The sequence below is a fragment of the Hylobates moloch genome, unplaced genomic scaffold (assembly GCF_009828535.3).
Source record: "Hylobates moloch isolate HMO894 unplaced genomic scaffold, HMol_V3 SCAFFOLD_5, whole genome shotgun sequence".
In the NCBI taxonomy this organism is placed as follows: Eukaryota; Metazoa; Chordata; class Mammalia; order Primates; family Hylobatidae; genus Hylobates; species Hylobates moloch.
The window spans coordinates 61523000-61544824 of record NW_026652280.1 but is presented as its reverse complement, the minus strand read 5'-3'; the positions used below and the strand labels follow the sequence as shown (position 1 = coordinate 61544824).

At 44.8% G+C, this 21825-nt stretch overlaps 1 protein-coding gene across 2 annotated transcripts in view; it reads right to left on the bottom strand.

Annotated features, from left to right (window-relative positions):
• Nucleotides 1-21128, bottom strand: part of EMILIN2 (elastin microfibril interfacer 2) — a 66554-nt gene extending 45426 nt beyond the window's left edge. For both annotated transcript variants that reach the window (XM_058438575.1, XM_058438576.1), the window contains exons 1-2: nucleotides 20995-21128; nucleotides 20384-20506 (exon numbers count right to left, since the gene is read on the bottom strand). In XM_058438575.1, the coding sequence (XP_058294558.1) occupies nucleotides 20384-20506; nucleotides 20995-21128 (257 nt within the window). The remainder of the gene's footprint in view (nucleotides 1-20383; nucleotides 20507-20994) is intronic.
• Between the last annotated feature and the right edge of the window lie 697 nt (nucleotides 21129-21825).

The following is a 21825-nucleotide window of genomic DNA, read 5'->3' as shown; positions in this document are numbered from 1 at the left end:
AATTGTCGTATTACAGGTGTGAGCCACCACGCCTGGTCCATTATTATTTTATCTAGTGTTCTATATCTGTAATGTATTTCCCATCTCAGTTGTTCTTCAGAAACTCCGAGAAGTATCCTTACTATCAGTATAAGTTATTTTGCCCACTCTGTATTTCACCGTATGTCTTCAGCAACTATATACAAATGATGGTACACACACACACACACACACACACACACACACAGAGGAATCTATCCAACAACAAAAAGTAATCAACCACAGCCAGGTGCAGTGGCACACACCTGGAGTCTAGCTACTCAGGAGGCTGAGGTGGGAGGATCGCTTAAGCCCAGGAGTTCAAAACCAGTCTGGGCAATACAGTGAGATCCCATCTCAAAAAAAAAAAAAAAAAATCAGCTACTGATACATACAACATGAATGAATCTGAAAATCTTTCTGTTCAATGAAAGAAGCCAGTCAAAAGAGAGTACAACACAACCTGTATGACTCTATTTACATAAAACTTTAAAATATGCAAACTTATCCCTAGTGAGGGAAAGTGGATCAGCAGTTCCCAGGGAGGGGGCACGTGGGGAGAAACTGGGGGGAGAGATTAGCAAGGGATATGTTGATTGTGATGTTGGTTTCACGGGTATATATGTCAAAATATTAGATTGTACAACTTCAAATATGTGGCTTACTCATGTAAATTATACTTCAATTAAGCTTTTTTTAACTATGTAATTTCTGCATTAAGGTATTTTTAAATCTCTTCAGATCTGTGAAAGCAAAGTACCAGAGAGTCTTTTCTAGACTATGCAATAACATATTTCAATTACATAGAAACTAAAATCAGCATCATTAAGTCTTTGTCAAAGTTTCAGAATGAAGGTTTAACTAGAGTTGGTTTTTTAAAAATGTATCAGATTACTCTTCAACACATAACAAATTGTTTCTGCCTGCCTATTGAGAACTCAGGTCTAATATTTACTTTTTGTTCTTTTAAAGGTATTGGATCAATGATTAAGGAAGAAAGCCAAACAGGATTTAAAAAACAAAATAACTCCCTTCAAACTGACATATTGTGTAAAATAACACAAAACATCACAGATGTATGTTACCATTTTGAAAATACAACAAGAAAAAAGTCCAGGACCAGATGGATTCACAGCTGAATCCTACCAGACATTTAAAGAAGAATTGATACCAATCCTATGGACACTATTCCACGACAGAGAAAGAGGGAACCTCCCTAAATCATTCTGTGAAGCCAGTATCCTCCTAATACCAAAACCAGCAAAGGACATAACAAAAAAAGAAAACTACAGACCAACATCCCTGATGAACATAGATGCAAAAATCCTTAACAAAATACTAGCTAACCAAACCAACAGCATATCAAAAAGATAAGCCACCATATTAAGTGGGTTTCATACCAGGGATGCAGGGATGGTTTAACATATGCAAGTCAATAAATGTGATATACCACATAAACCAAATTAAAAACAAAAATCACATGATCATCTCAATAGATGCAGAAAAAGCATTTAATAAAATCCAGTATTGCTTTATGATTAAAATCCTCAGCAAAATTGGCATACACGAGACATACGTCCATGTAATAAAAGCCATCTATGACAAACCTACAGCCAGTATAATACTGAACAGGGAAAAGTTGAAAGCATTCCCTCTGAGAAACGGAATAAGACAATGATGCCCACTCTCACCACTGCTCTATTCAACATAGTACTGGAAGTCCTAGCCAGAGCAATCAGATGAGAAAGAAATAAAGGGCATCCAAATCTGTAAAGAGAAAGTCAAACTGTCACTGTTTGCTGATGATATGATTATATACCTAGAAAACCCTAAAGACTCCTCCAAAAAGCTCCTAGAACTGATAAGTGAATTCAGCAGTTTCAAGATACAAAATTAATGTACACAAATCAGTAGTTCTGATATACACCAACAGTGACCAAGCTGAGAATCAAATCACAAACTCGACCCCTTTCACAATAGATACAAAAACAAAACTTAGGAATATACCTAACCAAGAAGGTAAAAGACCTCCACAAGGAAAACTACAAAACACTGCTGAAAGAAATAATAGAGGGGGAGGAGCCAAGATGGTCGAATAGGAACAGCTCCAGTCTACGGCTCCCAGCGTGAGTGACGCAGAAGACACGTGATTTCTGCATTTCCAACTGAGGTACTGGGTTCATCTCACTGGGGAGTGTCGGACAGTGGGTGCAGCGCACCCAGCATGAGCCGAAGCAGGGCGAGGCATCGCCTCACCCGGGAAGCGCAAGGGGTCAGGGAATTCCCTTTCCTAGTCAAAGAAAGGGGTGACAGACAGCACCTGGAAAATCAGGTCACTCCCACCCTAATACTGCACTTTTCCAACAGTCTTAGCAAAAGGCACACAGCAGATTATATCCTGTGCCAGGCTCAGAAGTTTCTACGCCCACGGAGTCTCGCTCATTGCTAGCACAGCAGTCTGAGATCAAACTGCAAGGCGGCAGCGAGGCTGGGGGAGGGGCGCCCACCATTGCCGAGGCTTGAGTAGGTAAACAAAGTGGCCGGGAAGCTCGAACTGGGTGGAGCCCACCACAGCTCAAGGAGGCCTGCCTGCCTCTGTAGATTCCCCCTCTGGGGGCAGGGCATAGCCAAACAAAAGGCAGCCGAAACCTCTGCAGACTTAAATGTCCCTGTCTGACAGCTTTGAAGAGAGTAGTGGTTCTCCCAGCACACAGCTGGAGATCTGAGAACAGGGAGACTGCCTCCTCAAGTGGGTTCCTGACTCCCGAGTAGCCTAACTGGGAGGCACCCCCCAGTAGGGGCAGACTGACACCTTACATGGCTGGGTACTCCTCTGAGACAAAACTTCCAGAGGAACGATCAGCCAGCAACATTTACTGTTCACCAATATCCACTGTTCTGCAGCCTCCACTGCTGATACCCAGGCAAACAGGGTCTGGAGTGGACCTCCAGCAAACTCCAACAGACCTGCAGCTGAGGGTCCTGACTGTTAGAAGGAAAACTAACAAACAGAAAGGACATCTACACAAAAACCCCAACTGTATGTCACCATCAAAGAGCAAAGGTAGATAAAACCACAAAGACGGGAAAAAAACAGAGCAGAAAAACTGGAAACTCTAAAACTCAGATTGCCTCTCCTCCTCCAAAGGAACACAGCTCCTCACCAGCAGCGGAACAAAGCTGGATGCAGAATGACTTTGATGAGTTGAGAGAAGAAGGCTTCAGACGATCAAACTACTCTGAGCTACAGGAGGAAGTTCGAACCCATAGCAAAGAAGTTAAAAACCTTAAAAAAAAATTAGACAAATGGCTAACTAGAATAACCAATGCAGAGAAGTCCTTAAAGGACTTGATGGAGCTGAAAACCACGGCATGAGAACTACGTGACGAATGCACAAGCCTCAGTAGCCAATTCGATCAACTGGAAGAAAGGGTATCAGCGATGGAAGATCAAATGAATGAAATAAAGTGAGAAGTTTAGAGAAAAAACAGTAAAAGGAAACAAACAAAGCCTCCAAGAAATATGGGACTATGTGAAAAGACCAAATCTATGTCTGACTGGTGTACCTGAAAGTGATGGGGAGAATGGAACCAAGTTGGAAAACACTCTTCAGGATATCATCCAGGAGAACTTCCCCAATCTAGCAAGGCAGGCCAACATTCAAATTCAGGAAATATGGAAAATACCACAAAGAGACTCCTCAAGAAGAGGAACTCCAAGACACATAATTGTCAGATTCACCAAAGTTGAAATGAAGGAAAAAATGTTAAGGGCAGCCAGAGAGAAAGGTCAGGTTACCCACAAAGGGAAGCCCATGAGACTAATAGCTGATCCCTCGGCAGAAACTCTACAAGCCAGAAGAGAGTGGGGGCCAATATTCAACATTCTTAAAGAAAAGAATTTTCAACCCAGAATTTCATATCCAGCCAAACTAAGCTTCATAAGTGAAGGAGAAATAAAATACTTTACAGAGAAGCAAATGCTGAGAGATTTTGTCACCACCAGGCCTGCCCTAAAAGAGCTCCTGAAGGAAGCACTAAACATGGAAAGGAACAACCAGTATCAGCCACTGCAAAAACATGCCAAATTGTAAAGACCATCGAGGCTAGGAAGAAACTGCATTCAACTAACGAGCAAAATAACCAGCTAACAACATAACGACAGGATCAAATTCACACATAACAATATTAACCTTAAATGCAAATGGGCTAAATGCTCCAACTAAAAGACACAGACTGGCAAATTGGATAAAGAGTCAAGATCCATCAGTGTGCTGTATTTAGGAAACCCATCTCACGTGCAGAGATCTCACATAGGCTCAAAATAAAGGGATGGGGGAAGAGCTACAAAGCAAATGGAAAACAAAAAAAGCCAGAGGATGCAATCCTAGTCTCTGATAAAACAGACTTTAAACCAACAAAGATCAAAAGAGACAAAGAAGGCCATTACATAATGGTAAAGGGATCAATTCAACAAGAAGAGCTAACTATCCTAAATATATATGCACCCAATACAGGAGCACCCAGATTCATAAAGCAAGTCCTTAGAGACCTACAAAGAGACTTGGACTCCCACACAATAATAATGGGAGATTTTAACACCCCATTGTCAACATTAGACAGATCAACGAGACAGAAAGTCAACAAGGATATCCAGGAATTGAACTCAGCTCTGCACCAAGCAGACCTAATAGACATCTACAGAACTCTCCACCCCAAATCAACAGAATACACATTCTTCTCAGCACATCACACCTATCCAAAATTGACCACATAGTTGGAAGTAAAGCACTCCTCAGCAAATGTAAAAGAACAGAAATTATAACAAACTGTCTCTCAGACCACAGTGCAATCAAACTAGAACTCAGGATTAAGAAACTCACTCAAAACCGCTCAACTACATGGAAACTGAACAACCTGCTCCTGAATGACTACTGGGTACATAACGAAATGAAGGCAGAAATAAAGATGTTCTTTGAAACCAACGAGAACAAAGACACAACATACCACAATCTCTGGGACACATTCAAAGCAGTGTGTAGAGGGAAATTTACAGCACTAAATGCCCACAAGAGAAAGCAGGAAAGATCTAAAATTGACACCCTAACATCACAATTAAAAGAACTAGAGAAGCAAGAGCAAACATATTCAAAAGCTAGCAGAAGGCAAGAAATAACTAAGATCAGAGCAGAACTGAAGGAAATAGAGACACAAAAAAACCTTCAAAAAATCAATGAATCCAGGAGGTGGTTTTTTGAAAAGATTAACAAAATTGATAGACCGCCAGCAAGACTAATAAAGAAAAGAGAGAAGAATCAAATAGATGCAATAAACAATGACAAAGGGGATATCACCACCGATCCCACAGAGATACAATCTACCAACAGAGAATACTAAAAACACCTCTATGCAAATAAACTAGAAAATCTAGAAGAAATGGATAAATTCCTGGACACATACACCCTCCCAAGACTAAACCAGGAAGAAGTTGAATCTCTGAATAGACCAATAACAGGCTCTGAAATTGAGGCAATAATAACTCACCAACCAAAAAAATTCCAGGACCAGATGGATTCACAGCCGAATTCTACCAGATGTACAAGGAGCAGCTGGTACCATTCCTTCTGAAACTATTCCAATCAATAGAAAAACAGGGAATCCTCCCTAACTCATTTTATGAGGCCAGCATCATCCTGATACCAAAGCCTGGCAGAGACACAACAAAAAAAGAGAATTTTAGATCAATATCCGTGATGAACATCGATGCAAAAATCGTCAGTAAAATACTGGCAAACTGAATCCAGCAGCACATCAAAAAGCTTATCCACCATGATCAAGTGGGCTTCATCCCTGGGATGCAAGCCTGGTTCAACATACAAAAATCAATAAACATAATCCAGCCAACGACAAAAACCACATGATTATCTCAATAGCTGCAGAAAAGGCCTTTGACAAAATTCAACAACCTGCATGCCAAAAACTCTCAATAAATTAGGTATTGATGGGACGTATCTCAAAATAATAAGAGCTATCTAGGACAAACCCACAGCCAATATCATACTGAATGGGCAAAAACTGGAAGCATTCCCTCTGAAAACTGGCACAAGACAGGGATGCCCTCTCTCACCACTCCTATTCAACATAGTGTTGGAAGTTCTGGCCAGGGCAATCAGGCAGGAGAAGGAAATAAACGGTATTCAATCAGGAAAAGAGGAAGTCAAATTGTCCCTGTTTGCAGATGACATGATTGTATATCTAGAAAACCCCATTGTCTCAGCCCACAATCTCCTTAAGCTGACAGGCAACTTCAGCAAAGTCTCAGGATACAAAATCAACGTACAAAAATCACAAGCATTCTTACACACCAATAACACAAACAGAGAGTCAAATCATGAGTGAACTCCCATTCACAATTGCTTCAAAGAGAATAAAATACCTAGGAATCCAACTTACAAGGGATGTGAAGGACCTCTTCAAGGAGAACTACAAACCACTGCTCAATGAAATAAAAGAGGATACAAACAAACGGAAGAACATTCCATGCTCATGGGTAGGAAGAATACATATCGTGAAAATGGCCATACTGCCCAAGGTACTTTATAGATTCAATGCCATTCCCATCAAGCTACCAATGACTTTCTTCACAGAATTGGAAAAAACTACTTTGAAGTTCATATGGAACCAAAAAAGAGCCTGCATTGCCAAGTCAATCCTAAGCCAAAAGAACAAAGCTGGAGGCATCACACTACCTGACTTCAAACTATACTACAAGGCTACAGTAACCAAAACAGCATGGTACTGGTACCAAAACAGACATATAGACCAATGGAACAGAACAGAGCCCTCGGAAATAATGCCACGTATCTACAACTATCTGATCTTTGACAAACCTGACAAAAACACGAAATGGGGAAAAGATTCCCTATTTAATGAACGGTGCTGGGAAAACTGGCTAGCCATATGGAGAAAGCTGAAACTGGATCCCTTCGTTACAGCTTACACAAAAATTAATTCAAGATGGATTAAAGACTTAAATGTTAGACCTAAAACCATAAAAACCCTAGAAGAAAACCTAGGCAATACCATTCAGGACATAGGCATGGGCAAGGACTTCATGTCTAAAATACCAAAATAAATGGCAACAAAAGCCAAAATTGACAAACGGGATATAATTAAACTAAAGAGCTTCTGCACAGCAAAAGAAACTACCATCAGAGTGAACAGGCAACCTACAGAATGGGTGAAAATTTTTGCAATCTACTCATCTGACAAAGGGCTAATATCCAGAATCTACAATGAACTCAAACAAATTTACAAGAAAAAAACAAACAACCCCATCAAAAAGTGGCAGAGGATATGAACAGACACTTCTCAAAAGAAGACATTTATGCAGCCAAAAGACACGTGCAAAAATGTTCATCATCACTGGCCATCAGAGAAATGCAAATCAAAACCACAATGAGATACCATCTCACACCAGTTAGAATGGCCATCATTAAAAAGTCAGGAAACAACAGGTGCTGGAGAGGATGTGGAGAAATAAGAACACTTTGACACTGTTGGTGGGACTGTAAACTAGTTCAACCATTGTGGAAGACAGTGTGGCGATTCCTCAGGGATCTTGAACTAGAAATACCATTTGACCCAGCCATCCCATTACTGGGTATATACCCAACGGATTATAAATCATGCTGCTATAAAGACACATGCACATGTATGTTTATTGCGGCACTATTCACAACAGCAAAGACTTGTAGCCAAGCCAAATGTCCAACAACGATAGACTGGATTAAGAAAATGTGGCACATATACACCATGGAATACTATGCAGCCATAAAAAATGATGAGTTCATGTCCTTTGTAGGGACATGGATGAAGCTGGAAACCATCATTCTCAGCAAACTATCACAAGGACAAAAATCCAAACACCACATGTTCTCACTCACAGGTGGGAATTGAACAATGAGAACACATGGACACAGGAAGGGGAACATCACACACTGGGGCCTGTTGTGGGGTGGGAGGAGGGGGGAGGGATAGCATTAGGAGATATACCTAATGTTAAATGACAAGTTAATGGGTGCAGAAAAACAACATGGCACATGTATACATATGTAACAAACCTGCACATTGTACACATGTACCCTAAAACTTAAAGTAGAAAAAAAAAAGAAATCATAGATGACATAAACAAATGGAAACACACACCATGTTCATGGATGGGTAGAATCAGTATTGTGAAAATGACCATACTGCCAAAAGCAGTCTACAAATTCAATGCAACTCCCATCAAAATACCACCATCATTCTTTACAGAACTGGAAAAAATCCTAAAATTCATATGGAACCAAAAAAGAGCCCACATAGCCAAAGCAAAACTAAGCAAAAAGAACAAATCTAGAGGCATCACATTATCTGACTTCAAACTATACTATAAAGCCATAGTCACCAAAACAGCATAGTACTGGTATAAAAATAGGCACATAGACCAATGGAACACAATAGAGAACCCAGATATAAACCCAAATACTTACAGCCAATTGATATTCAATAAAGGAAACAAAAACAAAGTGGGGAAAGGACACCCTGTTTAACAAATGGTGCTGGGATAACTGGCAAGCCACATGTAGAAGAATGAAACTGGATCCTCATGTCTCACCTTATACAAAAATCAACTCAAGGTGGATCAAGGTCTTAAATCTAGGACCTGAAACTATAAAAATTCTAGAAGATAACATTGGAAAAGCCCTTCTAGAGATTGGCTTAGGCAAAGACTTCATGACCAAGAACGCAAAAGCAAATGCAACAAAAACAAAGATAAATAGGTGGGACTTAATTAAACTAAGGAGCTTTTGCAAGGCAAAAGGAACGGTCAGCAAGGTAAACAGACAACCCACAGAGTAGGAGAAAATCTTCACAATCTATACATCTGACAAAAGACTAATATCCAGAATCTGTAACAAACTCAAACAAATTAGCAAGAAGAAAACAATCCCATCAAAAAGCAGGCTAAGGACATGAATGGACAATTCTCAAAAGAAGATGTACAGATGGCCAAAAAACATATGAAAAAATCCTCAGTGTTACTAATGATCAGAGAAATGAAAATCAAAACCACAATGCGATACCACCTTACTCCCGCAAGAATGGCCATAGTCAAAAAAATTTAAAAATAATAGATATTGGCGTGCATGTGGTGAAAAGGGAACACTTCTACACTGCTGATGGGAATGTAAACTAGCCCAACCACTATGCAAAACAGTGTGGGGGTTCCTTAAAGAACTAAAAGTAGAACTTCCATTTGATCCAGCAACCCCACTACTGGGTATCTACCCAGAGAAAAAGAAGTCATTATATGAAAAAGATACTTACACATGCACGTTTACAGCAGCACAATTTGCAATTGCAAAAACGTGGAACCAACCCAAATGTCCGTCAATCAACAAGTGGATAAAGAAACTGTGGTATAGGGCCGGGTGTGGTGGCTCACGCCTGTAATCCCAACACTTTGGGAGGCTGGGGTGGGTGGATCACTTGAGGTCAGGAGTTCGAGACCAGCCTGGCCAACATGGTGAAACCCTGTCTCAACTAAAAATACAAAAATTAGCCTGGCATGGTGGCGGGCACCTGTAATCCCAGCTACTCGGGAGGCTGAGGTGGGACAATCACTTGAACTCAGCAGGTGGAGGTTGCAGTGAGCCGAGATGGTGCCACTGCCCTCCAGAGCCTGGGTAACAGAGTGAGAATCAGAAGAAAGAAAAGAAAGAGAAAAAAGAAAGAAACTGTGGAATATATATATATACAATGGAATACTACTCAGCTATAAAAAGGGATGAATTAATGGTATTCACAGCAAGCTGGATGGAATTGGAGTGAAATAACTCAGAAATGGAAAACCAAACATTATGTTCTCACTCATAAGTGAGAGCAAAACTATGAGGATGCAAAGGCCTAAGAATGACACAATGGACTTTGGGGACTCAGGGGAAAAGGGTGGGAAGGGGGTGAGAAATAAAAAAACTACAAATTGGGTTCGTTGTATACTGCTTAAGTGATGGGTGCACCAAAATCTCACAAATCACCACTAAAGAACTTACTCATGTAACCAAATATCAGCCATTCCCCAAAAACCTATGGAAATAAAAAAAATAAACAAAAAGGAAAATACAACAAAAAGCGCTTCCTAATTGGGATTACTCATTTTCTGGTAAAGATTCTGACAAGGAGTTTCTAGAAAGTGCTTTGCTCTTTGGTTCCAAACACGAGATACAGTGGCATTTCTGCTTTCCCCCTGCACCGGCCGTGAGAAGGAGATCTGTGCCTTGCCTTGCCAGTTATTTTCAGCAACAATGCAACAGAATGACTCGCAAATCTTGAGAGTGGCCAGGAGGTGATGAAACTTGTTGTGATGGGAAAGGGCGCATTGCCCATCGTGGCGGAGTGGGGGCCCTGACCTTGCTTCCTGGCACCGGCAGGCTGCTGCTCCTGCTGAAAGCTGCCCCAAATCTCCAAGGTCAGAGATGCCTGACATAAACCAGGCCTGAGCACCGTCAGCACAACAGACCGGACTCAAGGTTCTGGAATGTGTGAAATATTAAGAAAGGCTTGACCATGCCTCCCTGCCCCAGTCCTTCATTCAAAGGCTAAAGGCAAGCCAGAGTCGCTTTAATGGAGAGAGGTTCTCCCCAAGAAGGGCTGGATTGCGAAACTCGTCCCACGCCCTAAGTTCTGTTGCAATCACCCCCTCGGCTTTCCTCCTCCGTTTCAAGATATGTGGAAAAGCTTCAGTTAGCAGAAAAACAAGCAGCACTGTCACCACTATGGTTTAGAAAACACATTTAGGTCTTTACCTCATTATCCTCTCACAACATCCCTGTCGAGCAGATGCAGGGAAACCACTTCAAGTAAGAGGGAAACATCTTGTGCCTTGTCTTCTGATGGACTGAGAGTAAATCTCTGTAAAACATAAGCTAATGAAGGCCACGCATTAGGCAGAACCTGTGCAGTCACAAAGGTGCACAGATGGGAAAAGTTGAGGAACAGCTGCAAAGTCTCAGCAAATTCTTCCATTGAAATAATCCACTTAAAAAGCTTCACCTACACTGTTTTTCTTTAACCAAACTTCTTTTAACCAAACACATAATAAAATACATTGTCCTGAAAGGCTGACACTGCAAAGAGTAATTCTTAGGCGTATTCCCTCATCTTCTAATATTTTCTTAGGTGGAACAAAAAAAGGGCAGCTGAGTCCTTCTGGGTCCTTCTAAGTGACACACCCAGAAACGTTTGCTTTTACAGTATTTTCGAACCAGGAATTTGGCTCATTTGAATGCTCCCTACTTTGTTTCAGCCCCCATCACCATTTTAAAACAGGAAGGAAAGAAGAAAACTATTGGCACGTTTAGTTTTAGTCATTTCATTATTTTTCCTTCAGTGTGAACTGCTGTCATGTTGAAAAATAAGGGGCTCCTCCCTCGATTCTCCCAGGAAAATGGTTCTTTGTAAGGAGAAATCATGCTCGGCTGTACCATGTTATCAAGTGGTTTGTTGTTATTTTTAAGCCAAGAAAACTACTTCATCAAGGATGGAAGTAGTTAACGCTGAGCAGTAAAAAAGTCACGCAGCCAACAATAAATCAGAACATTTGTGTGGCAGACTAGAAGGAATCTCACCACTGGTATAGTTTACCCGCTTTCGATTTTTAAAAACAGGATGTAAAGTTCTGTGTAACTGTTGGATGCGGCACCTACTTCATTATGTACACGCAGCACATGTTAGTAACAACTTAATATTAGGCACATGAGGAAGAGGATTTTTTTCTAAAAGAATTCAAGGAACACATTAGTGGCTGTGGGGTAGATCACCTGGGGATTGGCACTAGTTTACCACCACTCACAGCAACATCCAACATCTAGCTAACCTTTCCTTACTGACATACTCCAGGCACACAGACACCTGCAGAACCAGTAAGAAATGCCCACAGGCTCCTGCAGCATTGACTTTGACCACAATCACTTATGTGCATTTCCCCCAAAGAGACTGCACTGCTGGCTTGGCTTCCAATGCAATTTCTAAGAATTTCACTTAATTCTTTTTTACATTTAAATTTTATTTTACTTTTTAGAGAGGGGGGTCTATGTTGCCCAGGCTGGATTCGAACTCCTGGACTCAAGCGATCCTCCCGCCTCAGCCTCCCAAGTAGCTGGAATCACAAAAACATACCACCGTGCCCAGCTGAGCTTCACTTAAAGTTCATCTTAGGCAAGCCAGTGTCATTATTATCTTAATTCACTGAATTTAACGATTTCAACCGTGAGCATTTTAGCCTTTCTCCAATGTGTCAGTAAGCATTAACTTCAAACCCAAAGTCTTCAAAGATAAGATCACCTGTGAGGCAATAACATTCCAAACCGACAAACAATGAAAACGGTGAGTGTTCACCAGACGTGCCTGCTAGGTATGCCTTACGTTAGTGTGACGGCGCAATTTTTAAAAGTTCTGTCAGCTGTGTTCCCGTCCTTGGGCCTCCTCCCCACAACCCCGTCATGTAGACGTGAGGAAAGTGTGCCTCAGAAGGGCTAAGTGACTTGCCTGTGGTCACACAGCTTGGTAGTGGGAGATGTCAGGCTGTAGGCCAACTCTTCTGTCTCCTCTTCCTAAGCACGTCAGCCACCCACCCAACCTGGATGGAGCTCCTACCCGTTTGCCGTTCTCTACAGCCTGCCCCCACCTGCCTCCCCTTTTCCAGCTACCTCAGGATTTTAACTCATATACCACGTGCCAACGTGGGTGGAACACATCAACAGAGGAAGACCAGTTACAGAGCTTAATGAAGACAAGTTCTAACAAAAAGCAGGCTGTTTTTCGTAAGGCCATTACCTCTGTTTGAATGCTATTCACTGTTCTGTAAGACAAAGGTAGAAAGTGTAACCCCTAAGCACGAAGTTCTTTTTCCAAGACCCCAGTCTCGGCCCTGCCTAGTCTCCTGGCTGAACTCGTGATAAGAATAAAATAATGGGCCGGGCGCGGTGGCTCAAGCCTGTAATCCCAGCACTTTGGGAGGCCGAGGCGGGCGTAGTAAGAGACAGAAAAGAGAATCAGAAACCGAAAGAAGGTCTGGATTCTAGGAGAGCCCCAAGGGGCCGATAAGAATGAAACCCCAACAGTCTGCAGCTCTCGAGGGCTGAGCGCCTGGGATTCCAGCCCTCCCGTGCAGGAGTCTCTGACACGAGCTCAGTCTTCCTCAGCTGACTCCAAGTTACCTTCGATGCCAAGGAACAAGCCTCCTTACAGCCAATTGATGGCGAAACTTTTGTTTAAAAGCTGAAGGAAAAAAAATTCCCCCAAAGCTGTACACAAAAGGTACGTTTTGAACTGAAAGTTATTCTGTTCCTGGAGATGTGGAAAACAGAAAACTGGCTCTAGAAGATGTAAGTCCTCATTTTCTTTCCCCCGATCCCCGCAGCCTTACATGTTCTGTTCTGGGTTTTTTTTATTTGTTTGTTTTGTTTTTGACTCTGTCACCCAAGCTGGAATGCAGTAGTGCAATCATGGCTCACTGCAGCCTTCAACTCCCAGGCTCAAGCAATCCTCCCGCCTCAGCCTCTCTAGTAGCTGGGACTGCAGGCACGTACCACCATACCCAGCTAGTTTATTCTACTTTTTGTAGAGACAAGGTCTCACTATGTTAATCAGGCTGGTGTTGAACTCCTGGGCTCAAGCAATCCTCTTGCCTCAGCCTCCCAAAGTGCTGGAATTAAAGGCATGAGCCACCACGCCCAGCCAAATGTTGTGTGTGTGTGTGTTTTAAGCCACATTTCCTGGCTGAGGTTACTCCCTAATAGACAAATTTTCTGCCAACTGAACAACCATCTGCTCCCCTTGGAACCTGAGGAGGATTAGAGGTGTTCTGAACGCAACAGAACTCAACACCTGCTGCAAATTCCTGGCAGGCATTATCTCAGCAGCACAGGCTCTGTGTTGACCCCGCCCAGATCCCTCCCCCAACTGGTAAGATCCTTTTAGAAAAAGAGCTAATAGGAAAAATTCCACCAAGATACAACACAGGCCTCGAGGGGCTGAGGGGGAGGTGGCCAGATGCTGATAAGCCCAAGTCAGTGTGTGGTGTTAGAAAGAGAAAACTCTGGGCCCTACAGAAACTCAGCCCTGAGTTGGGAGGCAAAGTAAACTCAGAGGGAATAATCCTGTCTCACCTCTGGGGTCCTTGGATGTCTTCACCAACAATGCAGCCTATCTGTGGACCGGACACCTCCCAAAGCCCCCAATACTAAAACCATCAGGCTCAGCAGGAGGTGATGGGACAATCTGGAAGCAAGAAACAATGCCAGTCCAATAAAGAGAAGAAACATGGTGCTGTTTTCTACCAGCTGTACATCCAAACACTACCAATAGGTATTGGAGGCTGTAAGAAATGTCAGGCCCTTCCCTCCTGCCTTTCCACCCTGCCAGGGAGGCTGGCAATGTAGCACCCGTTGCGGTAGGCATCACACATGCACCCTCAGGGTGCTCAGCCCGGCCGTGGGTTGAGACCTCCAGGGGCTGCCGGGTGTGGAGTGGGAGGAGTGTGAGGTTTGAAAATAACAGGCGTGGGTTTGGAGGCGGGCTCTGCTGCTTCCTAACTACTTGCCCTCCTGTAAAATGGGGGCAATGACCCCAGAGGGTTGCTATAAGAATGGAAAACAATGAACGTGGCGGGGGCTCGTCACATCCTCACGATGCACTTTAAGGAAATATTCTCACTGCGGTCAGCCTCAATCCCACGGATGTCAACCCGCCCAGTGCCTCGAAGAATTCCAAGTCACTCCAATTCCATGTCTCCACTTATCTGTCCCTAAAACCAGCCCATGACCAAGGCAGAACGTCTCCACCTTTACAGCGGCTCCGGAGAGTCCAGATTCAGAGGCTGCGTCCACCACACTGACGGGCGATCGCTGGGAATGTCCTAAGGGCTGGGGGATGGCAGAATCTACCAGACTGCTCAAGCTGCCAAGGGTTTTTAGGATTAATTGGGAAAATTCCCCAATACAATGAAATTTTTAAGAGATTTGGCTTCATTAATGTAGAAGTATAAAGTAAAACAATTACCTCAGGATGGGAAAAGCACCCTTAGACCCACCTTGGGAATTAGGACTGAATGGTAAATGCCTAGCGTGCAGTTATGTGCTATTTAGAGTCCACAGGTCCCTTCTGCATCCTCTCCTTATCTCCCAGGGGATGGTCCCCTTTCCTTCTCCTCTTCCTCAGATTCTATTGAGCCACCCTTAGGAATTTATGGAGGGAAGACAAATCATGTTTTGTTGAAGCAATCCTGTGCCCGGAGGATCCACAGCCCTCCTCACATCTAGTACCTGTGCACTACAGAGAGACACAGAGAGAGAAGACATCCCAATTTTAAATTCCTAAGTGATGGCGAATCTTTATAGGTGTTTAAAGAATTATTATTGCAGGCCAGGTGCAATGGCTCACGCCTATAATCCCAGCACTTTGGGAGGCCGAGGCAGGCGGATCACTTGAGGTCAGGAGTTCGAGACCAGCCTGGCCAACATGGTGAAACCCTGTCTCTACTAAAAATACAAAAATTAGCTGGGTCTGGTGGTACAGGCCTGTAATCTCAGCTACTCAGCAGGCTGAGGCAGGAGAATCACTTGAACCCAGGAGGTGGAGGTTGCAGTGAGCCGAGATGGTGCCACTGCACTCCAGCCTGGGCGACAGAGCGAGACTCTGTCTCAAAAAAGAAAAAACGAATTTTTGCACAATTACTTACACACAAAACTAGTATCACAACCATTAGGGCATGGGCTTTAAATTCTTTTTCTGGAAGCCTGCATTTAACACCATTCCCGTGACAAGTTTCATGTTGGCAGCTGAGCTCAGGAACACACGTGTGGAAGTCCTGAAGTGGTCGAGCTCACTGGTCCATGCAGTATATCCGATAACTCTCGCCTCTCTAATAACAACTTTAAGCAGTCCAATCTGCCAGTGTTTCATTAAAATAAGCCAACAAACTGTATAGAGTGAAAAATGACATAGTTCATGCTTTGTAGGCAAATGACGCACAGTAGAGAGGGTTAAGGGCACATGCATGCACATGCACACACACGCGCGAATGCACACAGACATGCATTCTCAACACTTTTATATGAGAATTGCCTTTTATGAAAGAAGGTGTAAATGCTCTTAGTAGTTGAGTACTGTGCAACCTACCGAAAGCACACACTAAGACAAACAAACAGGCACATTCTCAATTGCTATAGAGACAGAGGGCAGTCCGCAAAGCCCTGGATTAGCAGGCGGCTCAGTGGCTACCTTCACGTGATCACAGGCAATTTAGGGAATGGCTCATCTCAGTTTCCTCCTTGGTAAAATGGAGACAATACCATTCAACCCGAAGGGCTGTTGCAGAAACTAAATAAACTAATATATGAAATGGAAAGCCCTAACATGGGGCCTGGCACATAGAAGGTACTTTATAGTATCAGAAAAGTGATTACTTAAAATGCCCACTTATATAAAAACCCCTTCTGTTCCTGGTTTCACATAACAATATTCCAATTCACAATCTGGAATCTAAGGCTTTTCATACATGTAAACGGGGCACTGTCTAATCCTTCTGACAAGGCACCTGCGGCCTGTAGTCGGTCTCTACAGCTAAGGAGGCTGTTAGGGCCCAATGACATGGCTGGGCACAGAAGCCCTCCTCCTGTTATTTGAATGAGTACCTCCGTCACACCCCATTTCCCAGAGGTTTCACCCTCAGTCTCAGGGCACTCTCTCTATGGCTACTTTACTTCTGTCCCCAGATAGGCAGAGTGCTCTCTCTCTCTCTCTCTCTCTGTTTTGAGACAGGGTCTCACTCTATCACCCAGGCTGGAGCGCAGTGACATGATCACAGCTCACTGCAGTCTCGACCTCCTGGGCTCAAGCAATCCTTCTATCTCAGCCTCCCGAGTAGCTGGGACTACAGGTATGCACCACCATGCCCTGCTTTTTTTTTTTTTTTTTATAGGGATGGGGTCACACTATATTGCCCAGGCTAATTTCAAACTCTTGGGCTCAAGTGATCCTCCCGCCTCGGCCTCCCAAAATGTTGGGATTACAGGCATGAGCCCCTCTGCCTGGCCCAGATCTCTCTCTAAGTAATTCTTTACCTGCTTGGCTACTATCTAACTCCTTTTTTTTTTTTTTCCATCAGAGCCTTTTTCCCATCATATCATTTTCTGTATAACTAAGTTTCTTCACGACTCACTCCCTCAATCTCACACAAATTACAATGCCTGCACCCCACTGACCTGAATGGTCTCTTTCTGCAGAAACAATTGCTTCCTGCTCACTAACCCATGGCCTTTCTGGAGCCTGAAGCCTCCAGGACTTCTCCTGAGTCTCTAAAATGGTGTTTCCTCCACCAATATCTTTGCTTCACTCTCTCTCCTTGCCTGGCTCTTCCTCTTCCTTCCCCTCCACTGTCCCTAAGAACTCAGCTCTTCTCAACCATGTCAAGGCCTCAATGATGCCAACCTCTCTGTCACTCTCAACTGCATAAATGCGTTTCTATCTCCAGCATCTTGGCCAACCTCCAGCCCTGTACTTCCAAGACTGCTCACAAATTATCCCTCAGTCACTCTAGGGTGAGTTTCTGAAGAACCTTTTTATCTAGCCTGGGTAACACAGTGAGACCCCATCCCTAAAAAAATAAAAATAAAAAACTAGCAGGATGCAGTGACTTGTGCTTGTAATCCCAGCTACTCAGGAGGCTGAGGTGGGAGGATCGCTTGAGCCGAAGAGTTAGAGGTTGCAGTGAACTATGATGGTGCCACTGCACCCCAGCCTGGGTGACACAGTGAGACCCTGTCTCTAAAAAACAATAATAATAAAAAAGAACCTCAACTTTCCTTCCACAGGTCCCCCGTGACTCAGGCTTCTGGATTCCTCAGAAAACACTGAGCAATTCCATGTGAAGCAGCCATTCCTCCTTGTTAAGTATAAAAAGAAGGTTCCTTCCTTTGTCTTCATTCATCCACCAATTCTCAAAACTTAGGGGCCAGACATGGTGGCTCACGCTTGTAATCCTAGCACTTTGGCAGGCTGAGGCGGGCGGATTGTCTGAGCTCAAGTTCGAGACCAGCCTTGCCAACATGTTGAAACCCTATCTCTACTAAAAATACAAAAAAAAAAAAAAAAAATTAGCTGGGTATGGTGGCACGCACCTGTAGTCCCAGCTACTCGGGAGGCTGAGGAATGAGAGTTGCTTGAACCCAGAAGGCAGATGTTGCAGTGAGCCAAGATCATGCCACTGCACCCCAGCTTGGGTGGCATGGTAAGACTCTGTCTCAAAACAAAACAAACAAACAAAAAAGAAACCTTAGGAAGCATTCCTCAGTTGAAAAATAAGGTAAACCAGTCTGTTCCATCCCTAAAGAAATTGAAAAAGGTCAATACTGAATTTACTGCTGAAGCGAATGTCAAGGTTTTCAGGTTTATCAACTCAGTCTGTCTTTGTTTCTTAAACTTCACACTTACAGTGCAGTACTTAAAATGTAAAAATGCACTTGAATTGTTTACATGATTATTATTGAAATAAAACACCCAGGTCACTTATTTTGGCTTTGTTTAATAAAACAACAGAAACATCTGTCATTTTTTATAACAATTCTGTTGTCCTACTCACTGGGTGGCAAAAATGCACTCCCACTGCCTTGCATTAACCTGCCAATCTGGAGGCGATTCACTCCCCACTGACAACCAAGTTTCACTGAGTTTTGGTCAAATAGAACAATTAAATCATCCTTTGGTTTTCCAAGCAGCTAAAATAATTTGAGAAAATAAAAACAAGCCATCTTTTAAACAAAAATGCATTACTTCCCAAAATGAAAAACTAATTTATCTCCGAATTGTCACCAGTAAGTTTTAAGGTTATAGCAAGCCACAATATGCAGTTCTTGTATAAGATGAATAAAATATTCCTGACTAATAACGCAATTCTAATTTTAAACAAATGCATTCAAACTGAGTTGAATACTTAGTTTGTATCACTCCCACAGTGTAAAAACCTTGCTTGGTTCTGATGTCACTGACTGCTGGCCATAGACGATGAGGTCTCAATCTTACTAAGAGATTAAGGTTGGATGACAGTACCTTATCTCTCTGACAATGTATCCAACTCAAAGAGATAGCCTAGCTGGGCATTCAATTTCAGCGTTTTCCACTGTATATTAGGAAATGGGGACCTCGTCTAAGTTTCTGTTTGTTTTGCTTTGTTTTTGCCGAGCAGGAATTAGCTGAACCCTGTTGGCAGCTCCTCCAGCAGCCCACGTGGGGTGGACCCAGCGACCACTTCCCACAAGACTTCAGGCTCATCTACTGTTCTCTGGAATAAGGTTTCCTGGAGTACAAGTTCCAGTCTGTCCCTTGGTTTGGCCAAAGACAGATCCGCCTACTGACTATTCTCCGCTGTAATGACAACTGTGCTCTAAGACAAACAACTTATTCTTAGTGGAAAACAATTAATTTCAGCCATCACATGTGTTCCTCAACAGCCATTTATTCACACTGGCCCATCTTCCGATATCAGACTGACACAAAACCCCTAAGACTTGCCTGATGGCAATTGAATGAGTGTCATGTATTTAACGGCATTTGTACTTTATTGCATTGCTTCCTGTTTTTTTTTTTTTTTTTTTTAAGATGGTGAAATCTTTACAAGCAAAAAGATGATTAATTCTTCCGCCTGTCTTTAACGGCCATTCTCTCCCACAATCTCTAGCGAATCTCCAAATCTAAGTTGGGGGGAGGGATGCTGGGGAACCACACTTTTAAGCAAAGTGTTCTTGAGGTTTTAGCTTAGACATCTACAAAACTGGAAGATTCCGTTTTATGGGGACATACGGACAGAACTCACTCGTTTTAGAACACTACTTAGCCAAACCTCTCAGCGAATCCTATACTGGAAAGTCTTTAGCAGTATACATTTTGGAATCTTCTGTGTGCCCCAGAACACACAATATGGATCCAATTAGATTCAGCTGCCTTATGTTAGAAACAAACATTGAAAGGAAAAAAAAAAAACAGAAGTGGGAGTGGGAGCTTTGTTCATCCTCTCCTTTGCCCCCGCGACCCCACACTCCCAAGGCGTGCGCATCCTCCCCGCTCACTCCGACAGCACACACTCCCTAAATAGCCCAGCGTGGCCGGTGCCCCGCGCAGCGCTCTGAGCGCTTTTCCGCTGCTGGGTTTTCACCGGATCTGGAAGAGATTTACAGGAGGACTGGAGACCAGCGCGGCAACCCCACCCCACCCCCACCGCCCCGGCCCGGGCGCGCCCCGCCCGCTCCCCGGCTCCAGGACTTACACCAGTGCGGACGGACAGGGCATCTGGTTCCAGGCACAGTTGTACTGAGCCTGAATAAAACTCTCACTTCCCTCCAGCACAGAGCAGCTCACATTCTTGTTCACGATGTAGGCGCACCAGTTCCTGGGGTGCAGGAGAGAGAGGGAGAAGGGCACGGTGTAAACCCGGAGAACAATGAGGCCAGGGGAGAGGGGACGGCAGCAGCACCAGACCGAGCGAGGGTCGGGGGGGCCGTCGCCCTCTGCGGAGGCGGGAGCTTCACAGAGCAGACGCCGGAGGGTGCCCGGGTGCGCCTCTGGAGAGCGCGCGCCTGGACCCGACCAAGACGGGAAAGAAAAGCATCCATGGTCCCAGGGGTTCCTGGAATTCCTGGGAGTCGTTTTCGGATCACCCGGGTCTGCGGGACACTCTCTGCGCCCACGCCCCCGGAGTCAGCTCCGCCTGAGGCGCCGGCTGCGGAGCGCGCGGTTCCCCGGAGAAGGAGCCGCCCGGGGAAGTCCAAGGGAGACCCCCGGCTGCCGCTCGTCGTCTTTGGCAGGGCAGCTCCGGGGCTCAACTGGGGGCCGGGGAGGAGTAGGCGGTTTGGGGCCAGCCGAGGGGCGCGCACTTACTTGTTCCTGGCGCTGGGCCGCGCGGGATACCCGGGCTGCGGGCCGGCGTGGCACAGCCCCGCGCCGCCCAGGGCCAGCAGCGCCAGCGCCCAGCGCCAGGGCGCGCGGGGCCAAGGCCATCTCAGCTGCCACATCCTGCGCGCAGCGGGCGCGCCGCGCCTGCCCGGGTCCGGAGCGCGGCGGATCGGGGCACCGGCCACAAGGCTGCCGGCGGCCAGGGCGCCGCCCGCGAAGGCAGGAGGCTCGGGCGCTTCGCGGCGCTCCAACCAGCGCTCCGCGGCCGCCCCCTCCGGCTTCTCGTTCCTACTTCTCCTTTTGCAGCCCTGTGCGCCCTGCGCTTCTCCTCGGTCCCTCAATGACGCACGGGTCCCCCCGGGTGCCGCCCTCTTTATTTCACTTCCCTCTCCGAAACGTGACTCTCCCTCCACTACGTCTCCCTGTCTCCAGTCCCTTCACTTCTCGGCAGGGGGCTCGGGGTGGAAGAGCTAAAGGGTTTGGGATAAGGGTCTATGTTACAGAATTTCCAATTACTCATTCCTTTGGTCTCTTCCCAGATGCCGAGCAACTCCGCCTCCCACCTTCCAACAGGCTCGCTCCCGGACCCTCGGGACGCGGCCGCAGTCGGCGAGTCTGGCTGTCCTCGCGTCGTGCCTGGGTGCCAGCCTCCCGGGGTGAATGAGGGACATGTTTATCAGTCCCGCGGGGAGAGGAGTGGGGGCTCGACTCGAATTTCCTCCTCGGGCAAGGCAGGGCCATTCCGCCACCACCTCCATGGACTTAGAGAGTCCAGGGGGAAATGAACGCTGATTCTCTTCTTTCTTTGCCCAACTC